At 39.9% G+C, this 23060-nt stretch overlaps 3 protein-coding genes across 3 annotated transcripts; all 3 read right to left on the bottom strand.

Moving 5' to 3' along the window:
• Positions 1-4211: 4211 nt before the first annotated feature.
• Positions 4212-5664, bottom strand: LOC145471784 (divergent protein kinase domain 1A-like). The gene is made up of 2 exons (XM_081454882.1): positions 5620-5664; positions 4212-5429 (listed from the first exon to the last, which is right to left on the bottom strand). The coding sequence occupies exons 1-2, from the start codon at positions 5662-5664 to the stop codon at positions 4212-4214; spliced, it is 1263 nt and encodes a 420-aa protein (XP_081311008.1).
• A 3440-nt stretch (positions 5665-9104) lies between these two features.
• Positions 9105-10960, bottom strand: LOC145471768 (divergent protein kinase domain 1A-like). Its single transcript, XM_081454881.1, has 2 exons — positions 10847-10960; positions 9105-10322 (listed from the first exon to the last, which is right to left on the bottom strand). Exons 1-2 carry the CDS (start codon positions 10958-10960, stop codon positions 9105-9107), a joined length of 1332 nt encoding a protein of 443 aa, XP_081311007.1.
• A 4694-nt stretch (positions 10961-15654) lies between these two features.
• LOC145478644 (uncharacterized) lies at positions 15655-22819 on the bottom strand. Its single transcript, XM_081456738.1, has 6 exons — positions 22647-22819; positions 19403-21145; positions 18818-18962; positions 18275-18346; positions 17453-17562; positions 15655-16914 (listed from the first exon to the last, which is right to left on the bottom strand). Exons 1-6 carry the CDS (start codon positions 22802-22804, stop codon positions 15816-15818), a joined length of 3327 nt encoding a protein of 1108 aa, XP_081312864.1. The 5' UTR covers positions 22805-22819; the 3' UTR covers positions 15655-15815.
• Between the last annotated feature and the right edge of the window lie 241 nt (positions 22820-23060).

The raw sequence follows: 23060 nt of genomic DNA, 5'->3' as shown, positions 1-23060 counted from the left end.
AAACAAAAAATCGAAAGTACTGTGGCAATCTAACAATGACGAATAAATGCATTGTGTCCAAAACTCGAACGAGAAAATCCATTCATACTACAAAAGAAATCGGTGTAAGGATGTTTCAATTTTTTTTTTTTATTGAAACTGCATGATTTCTTAGAAGGATATCCAAGTTTGGAAGATCATGCTTGAAAGCACACCCTAATCGATGACGTCAGTAAGAATAATTATGTTGTTAGAGTAGTCGTTAGTTAGTTAGTAGTTGGAAATATCTCAGATCTCAGCTCTCGGTGGAAAATTGACAGTATAAATTTTGACCAATTCTCAGCTATCGTCATTTGAACCCCATTCACACCCCCAATACAGAATCATCAGGCATTACAAAGCCGTCCAGACCGTCTAGAATGCGTTGTCTCAATGTTCCCATCATTCTAATCTTAACTTGTAGATTATGGCATTTATGGAATCAGCTTCCTTTGTATGACTTGTGTATTAAACGATCGTCGAATTTGAGAGATTTTCGCAAGAAGTTGTAATCTTTTGATTTTTCTGACTTAATGGCCAATTGTAAATATTCTAATTTTGGGGCTGGGAACGTAGTTTCTTATGTCAAATTTGTTGTATATCTACCGAGTTTTTTATGCTGTTAGCGTTCGTGAGTAAAGGATTTATTTTACTGATTTATTTTACTGATATTTATATTTCAATACTTTTAACATATTCTATATCATGATGTGATTAATATTTTCTTACATTATTTTCTTCTAATTTTGTGTTATTTTTCTCGTAGTTATATATTGTAAAGCGTTTTATACATCATGAGCCCCTAGATATGGAAGGCAACCTCATCCCACGATTTGAGTTTAACAAATTGTATTGTATCTTGTCTGATCCTGGCTTAAGGACGTTCGCGCGTTACTGCGCATCCTTTCTGCGCATGAAATTCATGTCCCAACGTCACGCCACGTCATAAATCAAGCGCGCGCGCTAAGGAAGAAATAGAAGCAAGTGTAGGACTTTGCACCGGGTGCGCAAACTTCGCCAGCAATTTACTCTTTTGGATACTCGGTGACCCCCATTCTTCTTTCATTTTGGTTTCATTTTTCATTTTTCTTTGGCATCACGACACGCGGCTCGAAAACGAGCACAGCGCATGACCGCCATTTTATTGGCTTTTTGGCAAAAGGTGACCTTTATCTTACTTCATGATAAGTTTTAAAAAAATATATTCGTGGGAACATTTTGGGCGCGAACGCCCTTAAACAAGGGCTCATTTTTCCCGTTTCGGCTATGTAGTATTTATTCAGCAAGTTGTCGTGCAAGACTTCCTATCTAGATAAATTAGAAATAGGACTGAGTTCTAATTTTCCAAGCAGCATACAATCCCTGCAGATTTCACGCTCAATAAGACATTTTGTTAGATAAAGTAGTAATGTAATTTTTTTTTCTAGATGGAAACCTCTTTCGTACTGTGCCTTGTTCTCCTTGTTGGAGTCGTCAGCAGTGCTCCTGCAAACAAGAAAAAGTTCCAGCACGCCTTGAGTTCCCCTTGGTCACGTACCGTGATGCGAGCTGGTCAATACCAAGACCCACATGCTAGTCCTAATTGTTGCAGCCGCCTACCATTTAATTGCGTCTGTTGTCTAAGTCTTTGCGGACGATAAATACGGGAATTGATGCTGTTATGCTATTCGTCATCAAAATGTTCAATGCTTTTAATTATAAGGGGTATTTAAGTATTTTATCTCAGCTCTTTGGTCTTTGTGGAGAGCAGTTTTCTTGTTTTCAACCCAAGTGTTTAAATAAAAGAAGGGGAGAAATGGCGATGTCGAGCAGGGTTGTGATTTAGACATGACTTTTAAAAAATCTCGTTAGTTATGCCACTTCATATAGAAAATGCCTCCCTCTTTCCATGAAACGTGGTGTCTATTTTATTTTCATGACAGGATGTGAAAGAACGTTTTTATTTTCCATGAAACGTGATCTAGACCCCGTTTACCACCCTCGAGACCTGGCTAAGGCAGTTTGGAGCTTGCAGAAACGCCATCGGCTGGAAGAAGATCATTTAAAGAAAGTTCCAGCTTTGCTAACGGTAAATACTCGCGCATGCCTGCACGAGTTCCCTGCAAATTGAAGTGGCAACATAAATTAAGATGACATCATGCTGCTTCGCAACTTCGCTGACCGTTGGCTCGATGAACTTCTCAGAAAAGACACTTCGACTACTCACTTCGACTTAGTTTACCTTCTCTCTATCCCCCCCCCCCCCCACCCCCACCCCTCTCACTCCCCCAAATCCTCTTGGGTTTGCACTCGTTACATCTACTGGGCTTTTTTTATTTTGCTCTCGTCCCCGTAGGCTCGATTTCCGCCGCTCTCTCGAGTCCGGTCTACGTTCCTCCCCGAGAAGAGAAGGAGAGGAGCGCGGACTCCTTTCCCGAACAGCGGCTGGTAATCAAGCCCTAGCGTCCCCGACGATCTAAGAGAACGGATTTCGTTTCGTTGAATGTTTGAAATAAACCGGTCTGATTCCAGGCGATATTTTGAAAACATTCACATATTTTTTCACTCTTCGATATGAATACAATTGCTACTTGGCAAGGGAGTAATATGGGCTATTGAAGCACTATTCCTACTATTCCAGATGCTGGGTATCCGCTTGAGCAATTACAAATAATTACGTTGCATCTTCAAAATCATTACGATCTTGTCATCGTAATAATTATATCAACCAAGTTCTGATCTTCAAGCTAACTTCCAAGAGATATTTGGCAATTTCAGGGCGGGAATTGGACGTCAGTGGTCGTTATTTCGGGGGGCGGGCGGGAAGGGGGAGAGAGGAGCGGTGACAATTTGACCATGTGGGAAAGATATGGGGAAATATGAAGAATTTGTCTCGAAATCGTTCACTGGAGGGTTGTGTAGGAGGCAACACCGTTTTTTGTAAAGTTACTTTTGAAGAAACGCTTACATAGCTTCGAGTACTATATTTGAAGGTACTGTTGATACGGAGTTCAAGAGACTATCACGCACTCGCGAGAAGCACAAGGTGCTTAAATTGTTTTTTTTTTTCCCAAAGTTAGTGATTCCCAATTAAAAGTTCTGTTTACCATCCCGCTCTCTTTGTTACACAGAGTGATTGACAGCAGGGAGAACCTTCCCTGGAAAGGAGCAAAACTGAGTACAAAGTTTAGTAAATATATGTTATTTGCCGGCTGGCAGGTCCGTATAGTGCCTGAAAGACTCTGACTAAGGTCTTAAAAAGCTGCCCGTGGCTGCAGGCCTAAGGAAGCATTTTAAGTCCGAGGTCACGGCTTTTCACTGTACGGACCGATCAACTCCAAGTAATTTATATATGTAGATATCGCAAAGCGCGGGAAAATGTGAGTGAGCGAGACATGATTGGTTTTGGTTTTACTTCTGATTGGATGAAAAAGTAGCGCGAGTTTTTTAAGCCTATCGTGTTGCGTAGCTAATGCAAAAGCAATTATTTTCCAACATTGAAATGGTAACCGCCGTATTGTTCAGCTAAATTATCCAGTAAGCGAACGGGACTTTGAACGCGATGCTTAACGAGTTTGCCAAGCAGAGAGGTCTCTGAAGAGTCCCTTGGCCAGGATGAAACGAAAGCGCTGCTTCAGACTAGCCACGAACAATGCATCATTACAAGTAACTGCCAAATTTTATTGTCAAACTATCCAGTTTTCACTTTCTTTTTCCCGATTTTCGATTTTATTTTCGTAAAATTCTATCAGAATTTTCGTGATAGTAACACTCCCAGCTGCTTCTTCGGTATGAACATCACCAGTTCCCGAGCCGAGACTTGAGCCGCCGACGTGAACTCCCAGGGAATTCTGGGAGCATATCATTCTCAGGGTCTCAGGGACCACAAACAGTTCACCGTAAAGGATTTTGAGGGACAAGTCGCATGCAAGAAAAAAAAATAGCTAGCTGACACGATGGGACTTGCCCCACTACTAGCTGCAGGGATTAGTCGTAGGGACTCGTCTCCTTGTGTGTGTCGACCTTTAAACCGGAACACTACTTTGAATGGAATTAATTTGGTGAGTTGAGTTTGTCGTCGGTTCTCGTCCACGCTCCGAGGTTTTCTTTCCGGGTTATCAGGTTTTCCTTTCTCCACAAAAATATAGCAATATCTTTATTTCTAATAATACAAGAAGAAAGTACAAAAGTACAAAGTACAAAACCACTCGATCCTAACACTTTTCAGTATGCTTGAGTTCAATAGATTTAAGTTTTCTCTTTACAGCGAGGATGTAATGTCTTAACTCGCGTTCCGAATATACAACAGGAAACTTGCTGCAGAACACACCGAGATTCCTTATGGCTTCCTTCAGGCAGGTTATGTTATAACTTATTGGATCTAGGATGTTGGGATGACTAAAAATGATTGGAAAAACACCCTCGCAAATCACATGGAGATCCTGGAGCCCTAACAGAGATTTACAAGTGCCTGACTTCGTGTCACAGTCTGACCAACAAGATTCGGAACTACCAACAAAACAGTCCAGATCGGATACACATTTTTTCTGCTTAAGAAGGGTTTGTAACAAGACATGAGGGTATGTCAGATCAAGGTCTATGAGTTTTACCGTTGATGTGTTGGTAATTCCATAATTTCCCAGATGTAAATCACATGACTGTGTCAAGCCATATGGAGTCACTGACACGTCTAATGTTGCATCTAGAATTGAATATGCAAAGTCGAATTTTTCACGTCTACTAGTGGTGTGCACCTGAAAAAAGGTGCTTAACATGGGGTAATCTGTAACAGTAAGCAGATGGTCAAAAATGGCGCTAAAGTATAGGACACAAAGAGTTCCGGCATTTAAAACTCTTCCTAGGTTGTCATTAAACAAGTTTTGGAGCGGTTCAAATCCATCAGGAAGGAATGCAAGATCTACAAGCTCCCAAGTGTCTCTAAACACGTTAGAGGCAACAAAAGGCACTTTTTCCACCACGTACAATCCACCACAATACCCATAGAAATCCACGGTGTGCTTGCTTTCATTTAAGGTCATTAACATCATAGGTTCCATTTGTTGTAGTAATGAAATGAAAGTCCTGGCTTCGGCCGCTGTAACTGACCCATCACTGTTTCCATCGCCAAGTGACAGCAATCGAGATACGAGTTTCTTACATTGACTGCAATTGCCAAACAAGGTATTCACCCTGGAAGAGACGTCATTTTGATAAGATGACGCAACGTCACTATTCGTTATTTTCTGTCGTTCTTGAAACTCCTCGAACCAACTCGTGTTGACTTTCAAGATAACGCTCTTCCCGTGCCATGTTCCGTCATAAATCTTCTTGTCAGGCACTGTTGTGAGACACTTTCCAAGGTGAATGTTGTTCTGTTCACAAAGATCGGAGCACAGTGGTCCTGACACGTGACCTTCGTCATAAGCTGAGCACTGAAACAGTGACAAGGGCAAAAGTCAATTCAGCTAACGAACAAACGGGCGTCTTTTGTTGTAGCTTAAAACTAAAATTCCTGTTAGTTAAAAGTGATGATGTTGCACGATTTTAAATTTGACTATAATTCATCACTGAATCGTTTGCGATAATGGTTGAGTGTTGGACCTGTTAATAAAACCACGTTACGTAATTCAATATAGCTGAGATCTTATTGGCTACGATTTGAGCCATCTATCTATCGATAGTAAGCCCTAGGAGAAAGGGAAGTGCGCTCTCAGTTTCTGTCGTATATTGAGAGCCATCACGCGGTACAGTTGCATTATGCCAAAAGAAATGATAAGATATCTGAATTTTACATTCTTATAATATTATCCTACGAAACAAATACTGTCAATCAGCACATGACTTTTGTGAAGAAGGCGGCAAAAGAATGGTTACTCACATTACTTAACTTCGATCTCAGGCTCTCTCTTCCTGTCGCCTCCTGGAGCGAGAGCCAGTCTCTCTCTTACGCTCTAGAGGTTTGGTAGAAGAGAGAGCCTGGGAACGAGGTCACGAATCACTCGGTACAAAGGAGAATTAGAGAGCCACCGGCTCTTACCAGCTGATTAATAACAGAAGATAGGTTACACTTTGAATGTCTGCGAAATATAAGTGGTATAGCACAGATTGTAACAATCATTGCAATGATGGTTTTCAGTTTCCATCCAGCCATGATGATGAACTGATAATATGTAGTGTACACCACACCTGTAGAAAAAAAAAAAAAAAAAATTAAGGCCCTATGTCACACTTGTGCCTTACCATATAATTTCCTGAAAGAATCACCTCGTTTGACTGCAGAACGACAATGCCTTTTAAAACTAAATGAAGTGATAGCTAAGGGCGACCACCGAGTATGCCAAAACAGGTGTTTTAGACGACCGATTAAGCTTGGGTATGAATGGCCTCCTAGAGCCGTGGAAAACGCAAGTATCGAATGAGGGATCCAAAAACTGAATCGCTCTCTGCATTTATACATGTAATGAAAAGTTGAGCGTCGAAAATATCTCTTGCATGAAATCCACGCTGTTTTCTCGGCGAGCTGAAGAGTGCTTTACTGAATATGATTGCTACGGTCTCTGCGACCGTTGTGATTGTATAGAAAGATTTATAGTATTGTTTTATGATATAACGAACTCACAATGCGCACATAACGCTCATAAACTGTGATGATATTCAATGTCTTTATAGCTTTATTTTAATAGTGTCCTGAAACAATAGTGTAGCGTTGTGGCATTATGTTAATCATTGTGAAGAGACCGTGAAAAGTTTGTAGCATAAATTACATTGCACAGAAATGAAACTATGAATAGAATGAGTTGATTTGATTTAGTGGTGAGAGATGCAGATATATGCGACAATTAAGTCAAGTAAAGCCATTGTAAATGGTTTGAACTCAGGAGTATGAGTAGTTCGTCTTGTGTGATCATCGTCCGGGTGAGGATAACGAGTAAACCAACAACAATTCTTTTCAGAACGACCCCCACTCGGACGATCACTCAAGACGAACTCGTAAAGCCATTGTCATGATTGATTGGTGAGCGATACTTTCCACCAACGAGCGCTATTGATGTCGCACTATAGTCTCTTGTAGAAGTTTGATACGTTTAGTTTGAAAATGAAGTGGAGAAATTCAGTATATATAAGTAACATACCTAATTGAACTTTATCCAGGTCAGTCGTCTAACAGATACCATGTGCAATATCATTCCTTGATAACATTTAGATTTGGAGCGCGACCGAGTGAATATCAAAATCATTATAATGGCAAAAGTCTTGAATTCCTCCCCGGGGGGTACTTTGGGAATTTCTGGGTAGGGATGTGCCGCTGGCACCCTGGAACCCTTAGCCTAAACCAGAGCTAGTTTAGCTGAATTTTGCTACCCTATACTAGAGTACACTACCCAAATCCCCCCATCTATCGACACTGTGGATGGGCTTATTTGCGTAAATTTAAACTTACCGATTTGATTTTTTTATATTTTTGAGTGGCAATTCCTGGTTTCCTTAGTCTAGATAAAATCTAGAACCAACTGGCCAGTTTCGTGAAAAATGATACGCTATTCTAGACCCAAACGCTCTGATTTATATACGTTATCCTAGGGTAAACTGCTTGAAAACCATACCCTTCACAGCGGCACATACCTATATAGCCCATATATGACAGTAACCCCCCCCCGGAATTCATCACATTCAAAATCGTTGAAGCGTTCCTCTCACTGAATATTGAACAATATCGAGGCAGTGAAATTTGATTTCATTCTTTGTGTTAAATCTCTAGCGTTTCCATGGACACTTGCGCTTTTCTCGAACTTCTCCCAATAACAGAATAGAACCTAATAGAGGCAAGGCGCTTTGGATTGTGTGGGGGTTGAAATGAATAGATTAGGAACTGATTAGGAATTTGGGATTACAATCAATTATGAACAAGAATCAACAAGGATCTCACCCCCAGCGGGATATAAACTGGAATTTACAAGAAACATTAAGGATTGAAACGGTATTAAACAATGACTATTCCAGGACTATTCAGTTATTCTGACAGTACTCATGATTTGTTATATCACTTTGTTGCCAATATTTTTTCCCTAATTCTTTGCCAGCAATCATTATTTCCAAGTGGAAATATCCCTTTATAGTTTGAAGCCAGTATTCACTTTATACACACACCGACAGACATTAACTGAATCTCAGCATAAAGGAAACAAGGAAAGAAATAAACCTAAAATTTCAATAATAGCCCGAGCGACCGATTCTTCATGTAGGGACTATAGTGATAGGTAAATTATATCTCACCTTTATCCAGTTCTAACTAAATCTGGGAAGTTATACGATCACAGGGAAAGTGAAGAAAATCTACAAACTTCGCTCTTTGTCCACGTTGACTCTCTACACACTAAACTAATGGAACTTTCCTTCGTCACGTGGTCGAGATGAGATCCTCTTCTGGTAACCCGGAGGGGAACCCCGAGGTAACCAAGTCAAAAGAAATTCGTAGCTGAAAGAAAGAAAGATGTGATGTTTATTTAGTTAAAGCTACACATAAATTTTAACTAGCAACGCATTTTAACGGTAACTTGAGTACCACAACAATCCGAAAAGAACGACCCCTCCCGAAAGTTGTGATAACATTTCGCGGTTGTTAGCAAATCCCGAATGTAGTGATCGACCACAAACGCAACTTGACTAGTCACGAGAGACGATGGAAATATGAATACAACAAAACGATTTGTTATTTATTTCAGATGACTCTTGCTGTTCCAGAAAGAACATGTAACTCATGCAGTATTATCCATGTATACGTTCAACAATATTTATTCTTTATTGAACTGTAGCTTGTTCGGTCCGCGTATTGGACAATATTGGTCTCGCTCTTTCCATAGTTATGCTCTTTCTTTTGCAAGTTTATGGACCATGACTGCGGCAAGGTCCACATGAACTGCAAAAGAAAACCTCGACCAATATTACTCCGATGCAGACCTCACGCTAGTTCAATAACATATATGTCAGTATAACCAAGAGATATTCTCTTGGTATAACACAGCAGCTCTAAGATGTTTCACTGGTTGTCAAAAACAGCACTTGATCTTCATAACTGTCCTTATTTGCTGCCGTTAGAATTCTCTGTTCTAACACTTTTCAGTGTGCTTGATTTCAATAGATTTAAGTCTCTTTTTCACAGTAAGTAGGTTCTGCCTTAACTCTTTCACTGAGTACACAACTGGTAACTTGCTGCAAAACACACCAAGCTCCTTTATAGCTTTCTCCAGGCAGGTAATGTTATAACCTTTTGGATGTAGAATGCTGGGACTTCTGAAAATGATCGGAAAAAGACCCTCACAAATCATGTGTACATCCTGGAGCCCTAACTGTGATTTGCAAGTGTCTGTCTCTTTGTCACAGTCTGACCAGCAATAATCAAATCTTCCCACAAAGCAGTCCAGATCGGATACGCATTTTTTCTCCTCAAGAAGGGTTCGCAAAAAGACATGAGGGTACAAAAGATCGAGGTCTATGAGTTTCACCGTTAATGTGTTGGTAATGCCATAATTTCCCAGATGTAAATCACATGACTGTGTCAAGCCATAAGGAGTTACTGACACCTCTAATGTTGCATCTAGCATCGAATATGCAAAGTCAAATTTTTCACGTTTACTCGAGACGTTTGTCTGAAAGGTGCTAAATATGGAGTACTCTGAAACAATCAGTGTATCATTGAAAATGGTACTAATGTATGAGAGAGAAAAAGCAGCAGAACTTAATATTTTTCCACCGTAGTAGTTAAGCAATCTTTTGAGCGGTTTTTCAAATTTATCTGGAAGGAAAGGAAGTTCTACCAACTCCCAGCTGCCTCCAAACAAATCTGAAGTAACAAAGGGCACTTTTTCTACCATGTACAATCCACCACAATACCCATAGAAATCCACGGTGTGCTTGCTTTCATTTAAGGTCATTAACATCATAGGTTCTACGTGTCGCAGTAATGAAATGAAAGTCCTCGCCTCGGCAGCTGTAACTGACCCATCACTGTCTCCATCGCCAAGTGACAGCAAACGAGATACGAGTTTCTTGCATTGTGTGCAATTGCCAAACAAGGTATTCACCCTGGAAGAGACGTCATTTTGATAAGATGACGCAACGTCACTATCCGTTATTTTCTGTCGTTCTTGAAACTCCTCGAACCAACTCATGTTGACTTTCAAGATAACGCTCCTTCCGTGCCATTTTCCGTCATAAATCTTCTTGTCAGGCACTGTTGTGAGGCACTTTCCAAGAATGATGTTGTTCTGCTTACAAAGATCGGAGCACAGTGGTCCTGACACGTGACCTTTCTCATAGGCTAAACACTGAAACAGTAACGAGACTACAATTCAATTCACTACGGGAAGTCTTTGCATTACTACAAAATGCCTTAATTACCTAAGGAACGGCCCACTATTTTTTGGAGGTGGGGTGGGCGGGGGGGGGGAGGGGTGTTGGGCAATTTTTTGGGGCATGGAATATTTGTTCTAGTTGTTAGGTTACGTATGATTTTTTCTGGTGAGCAATAACTTGTACAATATATTTTTTTAACATCAAAAATAGGACCAGGATGGTAGAAAGCTTAGCCTTGTAAGCAAATGTAACATAAACAAATGTACAAATAACTGACGTACCTATGTGTAGTGAGTCCAGACTCTTACTTAACTATTGCTATTTTTGTCATTTTAAGTAATTTCAGTTGTAATATTTAATTTACTCAGACGATTATCTCAACAATTATGCAACTAGCTGAAGATGGAGATTTTTCTTTCCTTAAAATGACTAAACAAATCGCACAAAAACGCCACTGAAAACACTTCAATCATCCAAATCTGGTGGTAGTACTTACTAGCTCATTAAGGACACAAGACATGTTACACTTTAAATGCCTCTGAAGTATCATTTGTAGAAAACAGGCGGTAACAGCTGTTACAATGATAGCTTTTAATTTCCATCCAGCCATAATGTAGGATCGATCATTTACAGTCTAAGTCACACCTGTTGAAAGCAAAACTACTTTTAATATGATACTGGACGCAATTAAAGGCCTGGACCCACCGCGCAACCTTTCGTGCAATATTTGGCTTAACATTTTCGGTTCGCTATAGTTTATCCACCCCTGCGTAGCCAGTTAAAATGCAGGATTTGCATTAGTCCACTAGTTGGGTGATACTAAAATCGATTATGGCTCCTGATTTTACTTAGCTTCCGCAATACTGCGCGCTACAATGGCTGTTTCTCTCTGTGAGGCGCGCCTGCAGGGAATTATGGTAGTTGTATTTATCAAATCCAGTCTAGGGCTTTCCACAAGTTGCTCGAGATTTCCTAAAATGTTGCCCGTAATTTGTCAAAAAGTTGCTCAAAAGTTGCTTTTTGTACGAAAATTGCTCAAAAGTTGCTCCTCAAAAAAGCAACAAAAAAAGTTTTGTTGCTCTCTTCCTTTATTTGTTCTGATGCAAAAGTACAACAAAAGTAAGATTTCTAAGCATTTTTGTGCAATTTTGCGGCATAACCAGCGTTGCTAATAAATTTGTCCTCAATTAAAACCAAAAATGTATGAGTAAAGACTACGCATCAATATCAATATTAATCTTGTAAAAGTTCTTCACCTGAGACACTCGAGTCAGTCGAGTGTGAATCTTCGTCCGTCTTTTTGAATTAAAAAAGAAAACGCTGACCTAGCAGCCCGGCTGCATACATCCTGCACCCATGATCTACCCAACGGGGGAGGGGAATCTGGCTTCTTTTTCACAGGAAATTAATAAATTGTCTACTAAAACATTGTGAAATATATATTAATATGGAAGAGGGAAAGGGCCATTTCAGGTTTGGACACAGCATTCAATTTACGCATAATGTTGCACCGTGTCCTCGCCGTGGCGGGTCACACTGGGTTCTCGTAATGTTAAATAAGATACAACTGTCAACGATTACTACGTAATGACGCACGCGACAAGGGTGAAATCGACTTTGTTTGGACATTCGCAATGTAACCTGGATAGGAATTTCACAGGTAAGAATTAAGTATTTATTTTATCTCTTTGATTAAGAAATATTCGCTGTGTCTCCGCTTACCCGACTTGGTCTCGAGGTTACGTTTTGCGCTTTTTTTTTACCAGTTTCGCCTTGAAACAGAAGAGAAAATACGAAGCCGTACATTACTGCGCTGATGATACCTTATATCATTTGTCCTCTCTAGGTATGAGATAATATAACAGGGGACGTTTGTGGACCAGAATCACTCTTAGGCATGGCAGAGACAAATATTACAGTATTCTACGCGGAGCCTGCATTTTAGAGGAGAAGATCCTGCAACGATGGTCTTCCTTGATAGCGAATCTCCTAGCGCCAAATGTCTTCTGCTTTTCGTTTACAAGCAAAGGACTCTACCTGATTCTAGTGTTGGGATCTTCCCAGCCGAGAGACTCCTGCTGCATGCATATGTAAAGAGCGCTGCCTTTTTGCCCGCTGCCCTGGGAAGATCCTAACGCTAACTCAGACTTGTGTGGAATTTAACTAACTTAGCGACAAATGAGCGTTCGGAAAAAGGTCGGCAACTCCATACGCCCAAACGATAAAAAAAAATACAGATTGTGATTCTGAGAGACCACAGCGTTAAGTTAGGTTCGCGACCAGTTTTGTTTGCTGAGACAAAGGGCATCAACTGACAACATTATATTTTAATAGCAACATCATGGATTGCTGTTGGTGTGTTTTAATATGAAGTTAACTTGAAAGAATTGCTAGTTGTAGTCGAAAATAAAGCCAGTGAGGAGAGTCATGATCAGTACAAGCGTTTAAACTATTGTTTTGTCGAAGGTCGCTTTTTATCATTACTTAGTAACCGCTCTAATCTCGATTTCTTTCACGTAAACGAAAAGAACAGTTATTCCTCACTCTAGCACGATCCTGATGCCAGGATCTTCAGTCCTTACACCAAGAAAACAGGTCATTAGACTGACAGAGAATGGAAAATTCATTTAGAACACAGAGAAGAAAACAAATTGAAAACTCACTCCCACTTCAGTTTGCATGCATAATACACCTGACTAACATTGTCATTAAACATCGTTGATTTTGATGGAAAATTTGTGAATACGTTAAGTTGATCTGATTAATTGATAAAAATGACACACCTTTAACTTCATATTGGTGTTAGGGGTCAGAACAGACACCATAGGCAGACGTACCCACCTTTGGTATTCCGATCTGAAACAGCAATCGTGCATGTGCTTGCAACATTATATCTCATTATATTCGCAAACGGTGTTGAATTAATTGTCTAGGAAAACAGTAAAAACCAGTCAAGCATTCCTTCAGATAACATAGGACTGAAATTTGATTTCATTCTATGTGTCAAACTTCTAGCTATGGGCCGTCAGTCTATTGAACTGATTAACAAAAAAAATGCTTGCGTATTTGAACATACTCACAGCCCACCTCGAACATATGATTTCTAGCCTATAGTTTGCTCCCCTGTCAGCTTTCAAAATTCTTGGGAAATAATAAAAAATTCAATATTCCAGCGCATTATGAAGCCAGCATTCAGATAAAACACACTCAGAATGACATTATAGATGTTACTAACCGAACCTCTGTTCAGGATAAGGCAAGTGAACATAACTCTAATATAAAAAGAAATAAACTGATTTTATCATAAGGGACAGTACTATCAATTCCTCACGTAGGTAACTAGATAGATGTAGACTTAACACTGAAAAACGAAAGACAAAACAATAGATAACTGCTGGATTTACCTTTGAACCAGATGATTTGAAGAAGTTTAAATGAAGTTCATCAGCGCAAGTCAAGACTAGTACTGAACCAATAGAATGGAAAATATTTGTGTGCCATGTGGTTAAAGTACAGGTATAACCAAGAAGGTAACCCGGAAGGTAACATGGCATAGACAAGTCGCAGCTGAACGGTACGTACAAGGACGAGGAGTTCGGTTAAATCTACACGTGGTATGCACGCTAAAAGAAAACAAATGTCCGCGCCGTAGGAAAAACTGATTTGAATGTTGTCACGGTGTGGTAATATTGTTAGATGAACATAATTTCAGCGGTTCTAAGTCAACATGCACAGTAACGCTTATTGGAAATCAGACCTTACAGGGACCCTCCCTCAGGCATTAGTGTACCAGTTTTCAGGTAGGCTTTTAACTTATTTACTCTCACTTCTTTCGTTCCTTTTAGACAACATTATCTTCAACTACAATTGCCATGTTACTACACCTCGCTTCGGTTGCTAATAAGCAATTAAAAAAAAAAAACTGATGAAACCGGCGGAATTGGGGTTGACCTGTGGAGGATATATTGCATATGTGGTAGACCTAAGGTGCCTTTTCGGAGGCCTTCTTACAGCCTGGTTGCTGTAAGGGTCGGCCCTAATGCCGCTAGTTGCAATAGCCTTGGGTGACTCTTGTAGCCGATCACCGCTCCCCTCTACTCCACCGCGCGTGACCCTCAGCATTTTATCAGGTTGCCCTCCGTAATTTGCTGGTGCCTTTTACACACCTGGGTGGAGAGAGGCACTGTGAGAGTGAAGTGCCTTGCCCAAGAACACAACACAATGATCCCAACCAGGACTTGAACCACCAAACCACCAACCCCCCGAGGCAACTTTATCGAGCGTTTATATGTGAAAACGTAGTCCCTGAGAGTTGTCCAGGTTAGGCAAGCCAAAGCGTTTATATGAAGAAAAGTTGTCCCGCTTCCCAGGGTTACCCTAGCTCCCGAGGCGAGACAACTCGCCCACCCGACTGGAGTCCCGTTCTCGGCGAGATGTGATCAGACTATTCTTTCCGAGAGAATAAACATGGGAAAAGTAAGAGCCTCCCAAGGAACCGAATTGGTGAAAAAATAACGCAAACTTGACTTGACAGCTTCAACAGAGCTGTATTTTCTTTCACACAAAACTATTTTTTCACTTTTTAAATCAAAAGTGTGCTAAAATGACATTGCATGAAATGATATGTACAATGGTTGGCTAAACCGTGGTATATCTGCCTCTCACACAAGCGCAGCCGCTCACAAGCGATATAAAATTGCGATCATGCTACTAGAGCATGCTGAGATTGTACAAAACCAGTGAATACCGTTTTCCTTACGTTCTACATGTAACTCGAGATATCCTACATTTACTGGTTTGGTGTGTAGTAAAACAAGCATTCATTACAGTGTGAACAAACAACGGAGAATGTTTACCGTCCTCGTCGCTTCACGGATTGGTAAATATCTTTGGTTATTCACTCCCACTGTGATGAATTTATTGAACATTATTGAATGTGGCACTTGGAAACTTTGCTCAACTATACATAGCATGTACTGTGCAAGTTAGGTTCTCGGGAAATAATACAAATGAAAAAGACGCTTCTGCGAAAAAACTAACTGAAACCCATTAGACTCTTTTGTGTATGGAGACATGTAGAAGTCGCCATGTGCTGTTTTGACTATAGAATGCCAAGAGAGGGCGAGGCGTAACAAAGCTACTTTCACCATATAAGCCTTATCCCTCAAGTTATTTTTAGGTATGGACCAGGTTGTTCAAAGCCCGATTAAGCTAACCCGGGATTAGCGAGAATTATGATTTCAGTTTTGTAACTTTTCGGTTAGATTTTCTGTTTATAGTGATTGTTGTCCTTCAGTTTTGAGCTGGAGTAATCTCAAACTACACAAAACAAATAAGAAGTGAAAAACATTTTTATAGAAGAAAAATTCATACTTCAGTTAACTTTTAATCCTGGTTTAGAACAACCTGGCCCTGGTAACCAGTTCGTCTTTAAATATACATCTGACTGGTATCTAGCATCATTCCTAGACGTAAGTTGCTTGCTTGGCTTGCCTCAAGGGAGGCGAGTCCCAAATCGCCGAGCTTGTGCGTTGATGAAACCGCTTATTCTTGTCGCATTTCGTGAAAATTTTTCCCAAATCCGGGGCAGGAACACTATCGAAAATACTGTTCACGTCGATTTTCGAATACTCTTGGTGGAAAATGGCGGCTTTCAGAGCTGCTGGCCGCGCCCACGAAGGAATCTTCTTTCGCGGATTGTCCTCGTCGTCGGTTGAGTCGTCGCTCTGTAGATCAGCAATGTTGTAGTTCTCTTGTGAGGCCGGCTTTCGCATCCTTACTGGAGGTGGGGTCATTTCGTACGAGTCGCAGGTTGTAGTAGACTGGACCTTTTTGCCTTCTTCGGCTAGCTGTCGCTCCTCAAGAACCCGTTTTCTTTCTTCGTCCATCTGTTCCTGTCGTTTCTTCTCGCGTATCGCTGCCTCCCGTTCTTCTTTCAGCCTTCTCTCCCTGTCCTGGCGTTCTTTGTCCTCTCTGGCACGCTGTTCTCTCTCGCGTCGCGCGTGTTCTTCTTTCTCACGGATAAGCTGCGCTATTCTTGCCCGCTCTCTCTCCTCTCTTTCTTTGTCTTCTTGCGCTTTTCTCTCGCGTTCAATTCTCAGCTTTTCCTCTCGCAATTTTCTTTCCTTTTCCTCTTTTTCACGGAGCCGTTTTTCTTTCTCTTCAATCACCTTTAGCTTCCTTTGTTTCTCCAACTCTCGTTCTTTCTCCAGTTCTTTCTCTCTGTGTTCTTGGTGACGTTTAGCCTCAGCAATCTTCCTCTGCCTCTCCTGCTCTTCTAACTCTTGTTTTTTCTGGAGCATTTCACGCTGTCGTTTTTCCTCTTCCTCTTGTTCCAGTTTTTTCTGTAGTCTAGCAGCCTCTTCTTGTCTTCTCCTTGCTTCTATTTCAGCTCTTTTCTGGTTTCGCTGTTTCTTTTTGTCTTCGTCTTCCTTCTCTTTGAGTTTCTTGGCTTTTTCCTCAATGACCTGCCGCTGGTCCTGAGTCTGCCGCTTTTTCTCTTCCAGCGCCTGACGTTTCGCTTCTCGTTGTTCGGCCGCCTTTTTGGCGCGTTCCTCTCTTCTCCTACATGTAAAACAACAAAGTTGACGAAGAAATTTAATCAGCCAGTGTAACAATCTTGGATAACTGTTGACAGCAAAACTGTCTGAAAGCTTTTTTGTTGTGACGGTCGTAAAAACAAACCAAAAATGCAAATCACGCAAACTTGGGAGAAATATATGTAACAAGGAAGCACTACCAGGTAAATTAACCGCGGGAAAACCAAATAAGCTAAGTTACACATCAAATGGATGTTCCTCACTGGTTGAAAAACAACCTTTTTGTCCTGATTGGTTAGACACCCTATACAAGTAATACCTAACTTCGCTAATGCCAAACCCACATCAATTACTTCTGGTCCTCATACTTCACTAAAAACCGCCCCGAGTTTATAGAAATAACTCTAGGCCTGCATACAAAGAGGCTCCTAACTACGGTCTCATCCCGGTACTTATTTAAGCTAAAGGGGTCACTGCGCTAACCATTACATGTAGGTCACGGAACCTTTCACGCCCCTAATTAAACCACAAAGGATGAGAATGCATGTAGTTAATCCACGCACCTTTTCCGTTCCTCGATTTCTCGCTGTTTCTGCATCTCGAGTTGTTCTCTTCGCTCTTTCTCCTTTTCTTCCTTTTCTTTCAATGCAATGCGCAGTTGCTTTTTCTTTTCCTGGACAAATAAAGATAGTACACTTACTAACAATGGCATTGAAACTTCTAAATCTAGACACTTTAGATCTCAGTTCATAACTCATAAGGCAAGCACATGAAAGTCTGTCGACTCTATCCTTTCTGTCCAATAACAGTAAACTTAAGCAGGACTTTAACATAATAATTTAACGCTTTTTTTTTTTCACTGCTTCCTTAAGCTCATCAGGACTGATTGAACAAAAGTCTAACATAAGTGAACTATCTAATCATGGTGGACAAAACTTATCAATCACTGTTCAGATATGAGAACTAGCTGTAAAATTTCAAAATCAGATTAAAAATTTGAAACCCTTTTCGATATCAGCTTTTACTAGTTGTAAAAGTCTGGGGTCTGGACTTAAGTCTTCTGCTTCAGACAAAATGTGTCATTTTAGAATACAGTGTATACTATAATAGCAGCAGACCAAATGAATACAATAGTATACACTACTTTAGGTTCAATTTCCACCCTACTCTGGGGTCTGGTCTTTAGGGAAAGTGAGAGCTTGTTTTATTTGCCAAAAATTGACTGATAATGAAGTCTAAAATTTTTGGTGCAATGAAACAGGTTACATATTTAGAAAACACTCAAGAAGCTGGCAAATCAGCTCTCAGCTGATGATTCACAAACTCCAGTGTTACTTCAGTCTGTAATGTTCTTGTTCACTGTGACCCTGTTTTTAATCACTCACCTCTGGATCAACCTTCTTGGGAGTGTTCCTCCTGATGAATGAATGGACGAGGGCAATGTTATTTGGTCTGGCCTGTTTATAACCAAGAAAAAAATACAATCATGTCACATGGTTTATCCACAATGCAGTAATTAAAGGGTATTCAGGCTTTGCATTAGAAATTTAACATGTTGGTTTGAATTTTGAACAATTGATCTCAAAAATACAGTAGAATATAGGAAAGAAGAATGAAATCAACATTCCAATAGTGAATTAAATACATCCAAATACTTCTCCTACTGGAAAATCATGCTTAACTGATTTACTGGCTGTTGAAGTTTATGAAGCCAGACTTCAATGACAACCTACATTATATATTTATCTCCCAGGAAAATGAAGTCATTAAGCCCTGTTCAAACAGAAAATGCTTGGTGATCAAAACGTGATTGAACATTGTTTGGTGACCAAACATTTTCTTGTTTGGACCTTGTTTGATGGTGTTTGGCCACCAATCATTTCCCATTTAGACAGGGCTTACAGCATTTCTCTTTCAGTACAATGTACCTTCTGTGATGGATTCACGCCTTCTTGTGGAGGTAATGTTGTAGGTTCCTCTAAGATGCCTGCTGGGGCAACTTCTAATTCCTCGCAACTACCATGTACAATTGGCACTGGCGAACTGGCATTGTCCACTGTGGGTGGATGTTCACTTCAGTTGCAATGAAAAAAAAATATTGTATCAAAATTTTGCATAGTGTTGGTGATAAGTTGTTAGAAATGACAAATGGTTTAGCTCATCTTAAACAATAATTTAAGACAAAGTTCTGTATTTTCTATCCTAGTCTCCTTGTGGTATTCATTATGTTATCCACTCTTCAGAAAATATTACTTTATCTTTAGTTACAGAGTAGATTATTACTTTATAGACTACTATGATTTGATTATAATTGGACACACTGGAAGAAAAAGATAACCAAGCCCTAAGCTGATACACTGTACATGCATATCACAGGATTTAGGATAATGATTAGGTTTACCACAGCTCCACATTAGCCTTAAAGGGCTGTTGCTCTTTTTTAACCTGCGTTAACAAATAAAGTATGTATATGTATGTATGTACTGAAGACACTGTTTCTTTTCAATACATACCTGCTTATCTTTGTGCACTTTGCATCTTCTGTCTCATCATCAGCTTCATTCTCCGATCCCCTGCAATCATGGAACACGTCTTCACTGTCATCCTCTGCAGGTTCTTCCATAATCCTCTCCACTGGAGCTTCTGCTTTGTCTTCAGCACTACTGCAACTGCTGGAGGAAGGAGCCTCTACTTTGTCATCAGCACTGCTGGAACTGCTAGAGGTAGTGGCAGAGCTTGCACCTGAGGTGCTGCTCTCGCTTGTCAAGTTATCAAAGAGGCGCACCCTAACATCCGCCAGGCTAGGATCTGGTGATCCATTGTCCCTGTACTTGTCAGCAGTGTTTATCTTCAATTCTGGCATAAGTTCAGACTGCGTCAACTTCAGCTTCACTGAGCTTTTGATAATGCTCTTCTTTCCTGGTGTTTTTGATTTGGTTACTGTCCTGTTGATAGATGGTCGTTTGTTCACAGGAGATATTAAGCAGTGACTTGATCTTTTGCTTTTCCTTCGCCATCCACTATTTCTCTGCATACTTTTCCTTCCAGACTTCACTCTAGGATCAGCTACTTCGATGTTTTCTTTATCCACTCCTACTTTAGATGCATCACCATTACCATCAATGGCATCATAGCCTGGTTCATTACCAGACACATTTTCCACTTCTCCATTTTCAAGTTCCTCTTTACTTTTAGATTCTGTTTGTTCATGGCTCTCAGTACATTCCTGTGGTAGGATTGGTGTAGATGAACACACTGCAACAACATCTTTGTTGGTTTCCTCTTCAGGACGTGCACCATTTTCCTCCACTGCGATTTCATGTGATCCAAGATCTTGGTCAATATGGGGACTTGATGTTGTTTCTGATGCTGCTCTATTGCATGTAGTTTTAGTCAAGCCTGGTGACTGCAAGACTAAATTAATGGTTGCCTTACAGGTCTTGGCAGATTTAGGTGATGACATGACATTTTCAACAACAAGTTCGGGGGTTTCTGGGACATGAGCTCTGTTTTCAGTCTCTTTCTTCTCACTGTCTACTGACTCCTCTTCATTTCTTGAATTCCTTGTGCTTCTCCTTTTAGGAATTTTGTCAAAAGGTGATGCAGGTTCTTGTTCCACAGCAACTGACACCATAATTTCTGCACAATCCTTCAATATTGTAGCTACATTTGACTTACTTTTCTTCTTTGCAGGTTTTGTTGGCAGTTCTTTGGTAGAGGAAACCTCTACAGTTTCTTTCTGAGGTTTCTTTCTAGTGTTCCTAGTTACTCTTTTGGAAGAAATTTCCTCATCAACAATTAATGAAGAAGAATCTGATCCATTTTCCTCTATCACTCTTGCCATCTCTGAGTTCTTCTTTCTTGAATTCCTGGCATTTCGCCTTGGTTTGTCATCCATGGAAGAAGAATCTGAAGTCTGGTCTTCAGCTGAACTTCCAACATCTGGCAAATTATTTTTTTGTGATCCTCTCTTTGGCTGCCTTCGTTTCGGCTGCTTTTTTTCATTTCGGCTTGCTCTACTTGCTCTTGTTGTTTTCTTGGCTCCATCTAGCTTACCTTCCTCATTTGTAACACTACAGTCCAGAAGCTCATTCTCATTAATAACCATAAGTGGTGATGAGTAGCCTTGGGTCTTGTGAGCTTTTGCTCCTCTTTCTGTTTTGGATGCAGTGTCGTCACTGCTTTGTTCTTCATCACTCTCCTGGCGCTTCCTTTTCATTGATGGCGTCTTCGGAAGGAGAATGTTACTGTCACGCCTAACATAGAAAATACATGTATAACTTTAGAACATGTTGTTCTGCAGTACTAGACAAAATTAATGTAAGTTGACACCATCCTCATTAGTAAAGATATTCATTTGATGATGTCATTTCCCACTTTTTCATGGTTGATTGTGCAAACAGTCAGTCTATATAATAAAAAGAAAATTACACAGTGGACTAAAGGGGCTCAGCCATGGTATTTTGAGTTATTTTGGCCACATAGAAAATTACCTTTAAACGGTAGGATACCTCAAAATAACAGTTTAATAAGATAGAAAAACACCAAAGAGGTAATGATAAACCATAAAGGAACAAGGATGGCTAAGGATGGAGAAGATTGACACGGATTACAAACAACGAATTTGAAAAATTGAGACTAAACTTTTCAATATGCGCAAACCGTGACTGAGCTCCTTTAAAGTTACAAATTTTATTTTGTCATGTTAAAAACAATTTATTTCACTACTCGATAAAAAAATTTGATATCTTGTTTGTATAGTGATTTGTTTGGAGAGTTGGTTATATTAACCCACACATATAATTAACAACAATTATTCCATGAGTGTGCATTAAATATGAGATGATAGATAGTCAACAAGGTGTGTAACCCAGATTTGGCTGTAGTTATCTCATGTCCAACAAGCACGAGTGGAATAATTGTTTTATCAAGAATGTCCCCAAAACATAGAAAACTAAAAAAAAAAAATGTCCAAAAAGATTACATGTATGCTTATGCTTACCATATTTGTAGAGCATGGTATACATGTAATTTCTCATATACCTTGATTGCTAAGCCTATAAAACTCTGGAATTGCATTATCCTATGATCCAGTTTATAATAACTAATAACAAATACACAACATAGAGCAATTTGTGTGTATCCTCTACTTTCCGTAAGACCTGGCACCAGTTGGAGTTCTGGCAGGTATATGTGATTGCCTTCTGTTGTGAATCACCAACTACATGTGCATGTATGTTAGCTCTTTTCAAAAATTGGCCCTCTAGGGAAACTTTTGTATGTTTTATTGCCCTTACATGTATTGATGGGTGCTTTACAGGGCAACTCCTTCTTTAAGTATTTTTGAAAACACTGGGATGGCATTGTAGATCTTTCCCTTTTTATAACAGATAAAAATATTGATCTTTTGAAATCGTTGTTTTATTCAGTCTCTACACGACTCCTAAGACTGACAGCTTTGATTAATAAAGGTAGTATGTAGAAGTATACAGCTTATTATATACACCTGTACATGTATGTAAATGTATGTTGTTCACCCTAGTTATACTTTCTGAGATCAGGCAACTTGATCAGTCACTTTACATGTAAGCTTATAATCAACAAGTTTGATATAATTTTGAATGACAGCTTTAAAGCGTACATGTAGTCTTAATTTTGCACAAATGCTATGTACGTATAAGCTTTATACCTGTAGTGTTGATATTCATATATACACATACGTTACTTGTACTAGCCCAATATTTTTAAAACTCTCACCGTCCAAAGTGTTGTTTGGCTTCAGCTAAGATCTCATGAAGGTAGTTAAAGTCATCCTCCTCGATTTCTCTCTGGAACTTTGCTATCGCTTCTTCGGCTCGGAGATGCAAAGAAAACCCAAGTGGCAGTCTTTCCTTGGGGTCACAGGCGACGGCCATCTTGAATTCGCCCAGAACGAAGCTGGCAGTTGTCTTAAAATGGCTTCTTCCTGAGAAAATACTTTTTCAAATGATCATGTCCCTCAGTTAGCTTCTTAATTGTTAAAATCTCCTAAAAATATCCGCAACCTGCGAGAAATTTCACTCAAAACAACCCGTGCTGAATGAAAGAACTCGAGAACGATTTCTGGAAGTTTGAATTTACCGAAAACTGTTTTTGAGCCAATCAAATACCACTATTTCAAATTTTGAGCCA

Source organism: Orbicella franksi, chromosome 2, assembly GCF_964199315.1.
Source record: "Orbicella franksi chromosome 2, jaOrbFran1.1, whole genome shotgun sequence".
Lineage (NCBI taxonomy): Eukaryota > Metazoa > Cnidaria > Anthozoa > Scleractinia > Merulinidae > Orbicella > Orbicella franksi.
Note: the sequence above shows the minus strand (reverse complement) of the source record. Positions and strands in the feature narration are given on the sequence as shown.

What these genes read in the sequence shown, in the direction of transcription:
- LOC145478644 (XM_081456738.1), bottom strand. Translation starts at nt 22,804, where the DNA reads ATGGCCGTCGCCTGTGACCCCAAGGAAAGACTGCCACTTGGGTTTTCT. An exon ending in GCGTGAATCCATCACAGAAG is followed by an intron (nt 18,347 to 18,817) that starts GTACATTGTACT and finishes GGTTATAAACAG; the next exon opens with GCCAGACCAAATAACATTGC. An exon ending in GAAATCGAGGAACGGAAAAG is followed by an intron (nt 16,915 to 17,452) that starts GTGCGTGGATTA and finishes TTTTACATGTAG; the next exon opens with GAGAAGAGAGGAACGCGCCA.
- LOC145471784 (XM_081454882.1), bottom strand. Translation starts at nt 5,664, where the DNA reads ATGGCTCAAATCGTAGCCAATAAGATCTCAGCTATATTGAATTAC. An exon ending in TCTCAGCTATATTGAATTAC is followed by an intron (nt 5,430 to 5,619) that starts GTAACGTGGTTT and finishes TCACTGTTTCAG; the next exon opens with TGCTCAGCTTATGACGAAGG.
- LOC145471768 (XM_081454881.1), bottom strand. Translation starts at nt 10,960, where the DNA reads ATGGCTGGATGGAAATTAAAAGCTATCATTGTAACAGCTGTTACCGCC. An exon ending in CTTGTGTCCTTAATGAGCTA is followed by an intron (nt 10,323 to 10,846) that starts GTAAGTACTACC and finishes TTACTGTTTCAG; the next exon opens with TGTTTAGCCTATGAGAAAGG.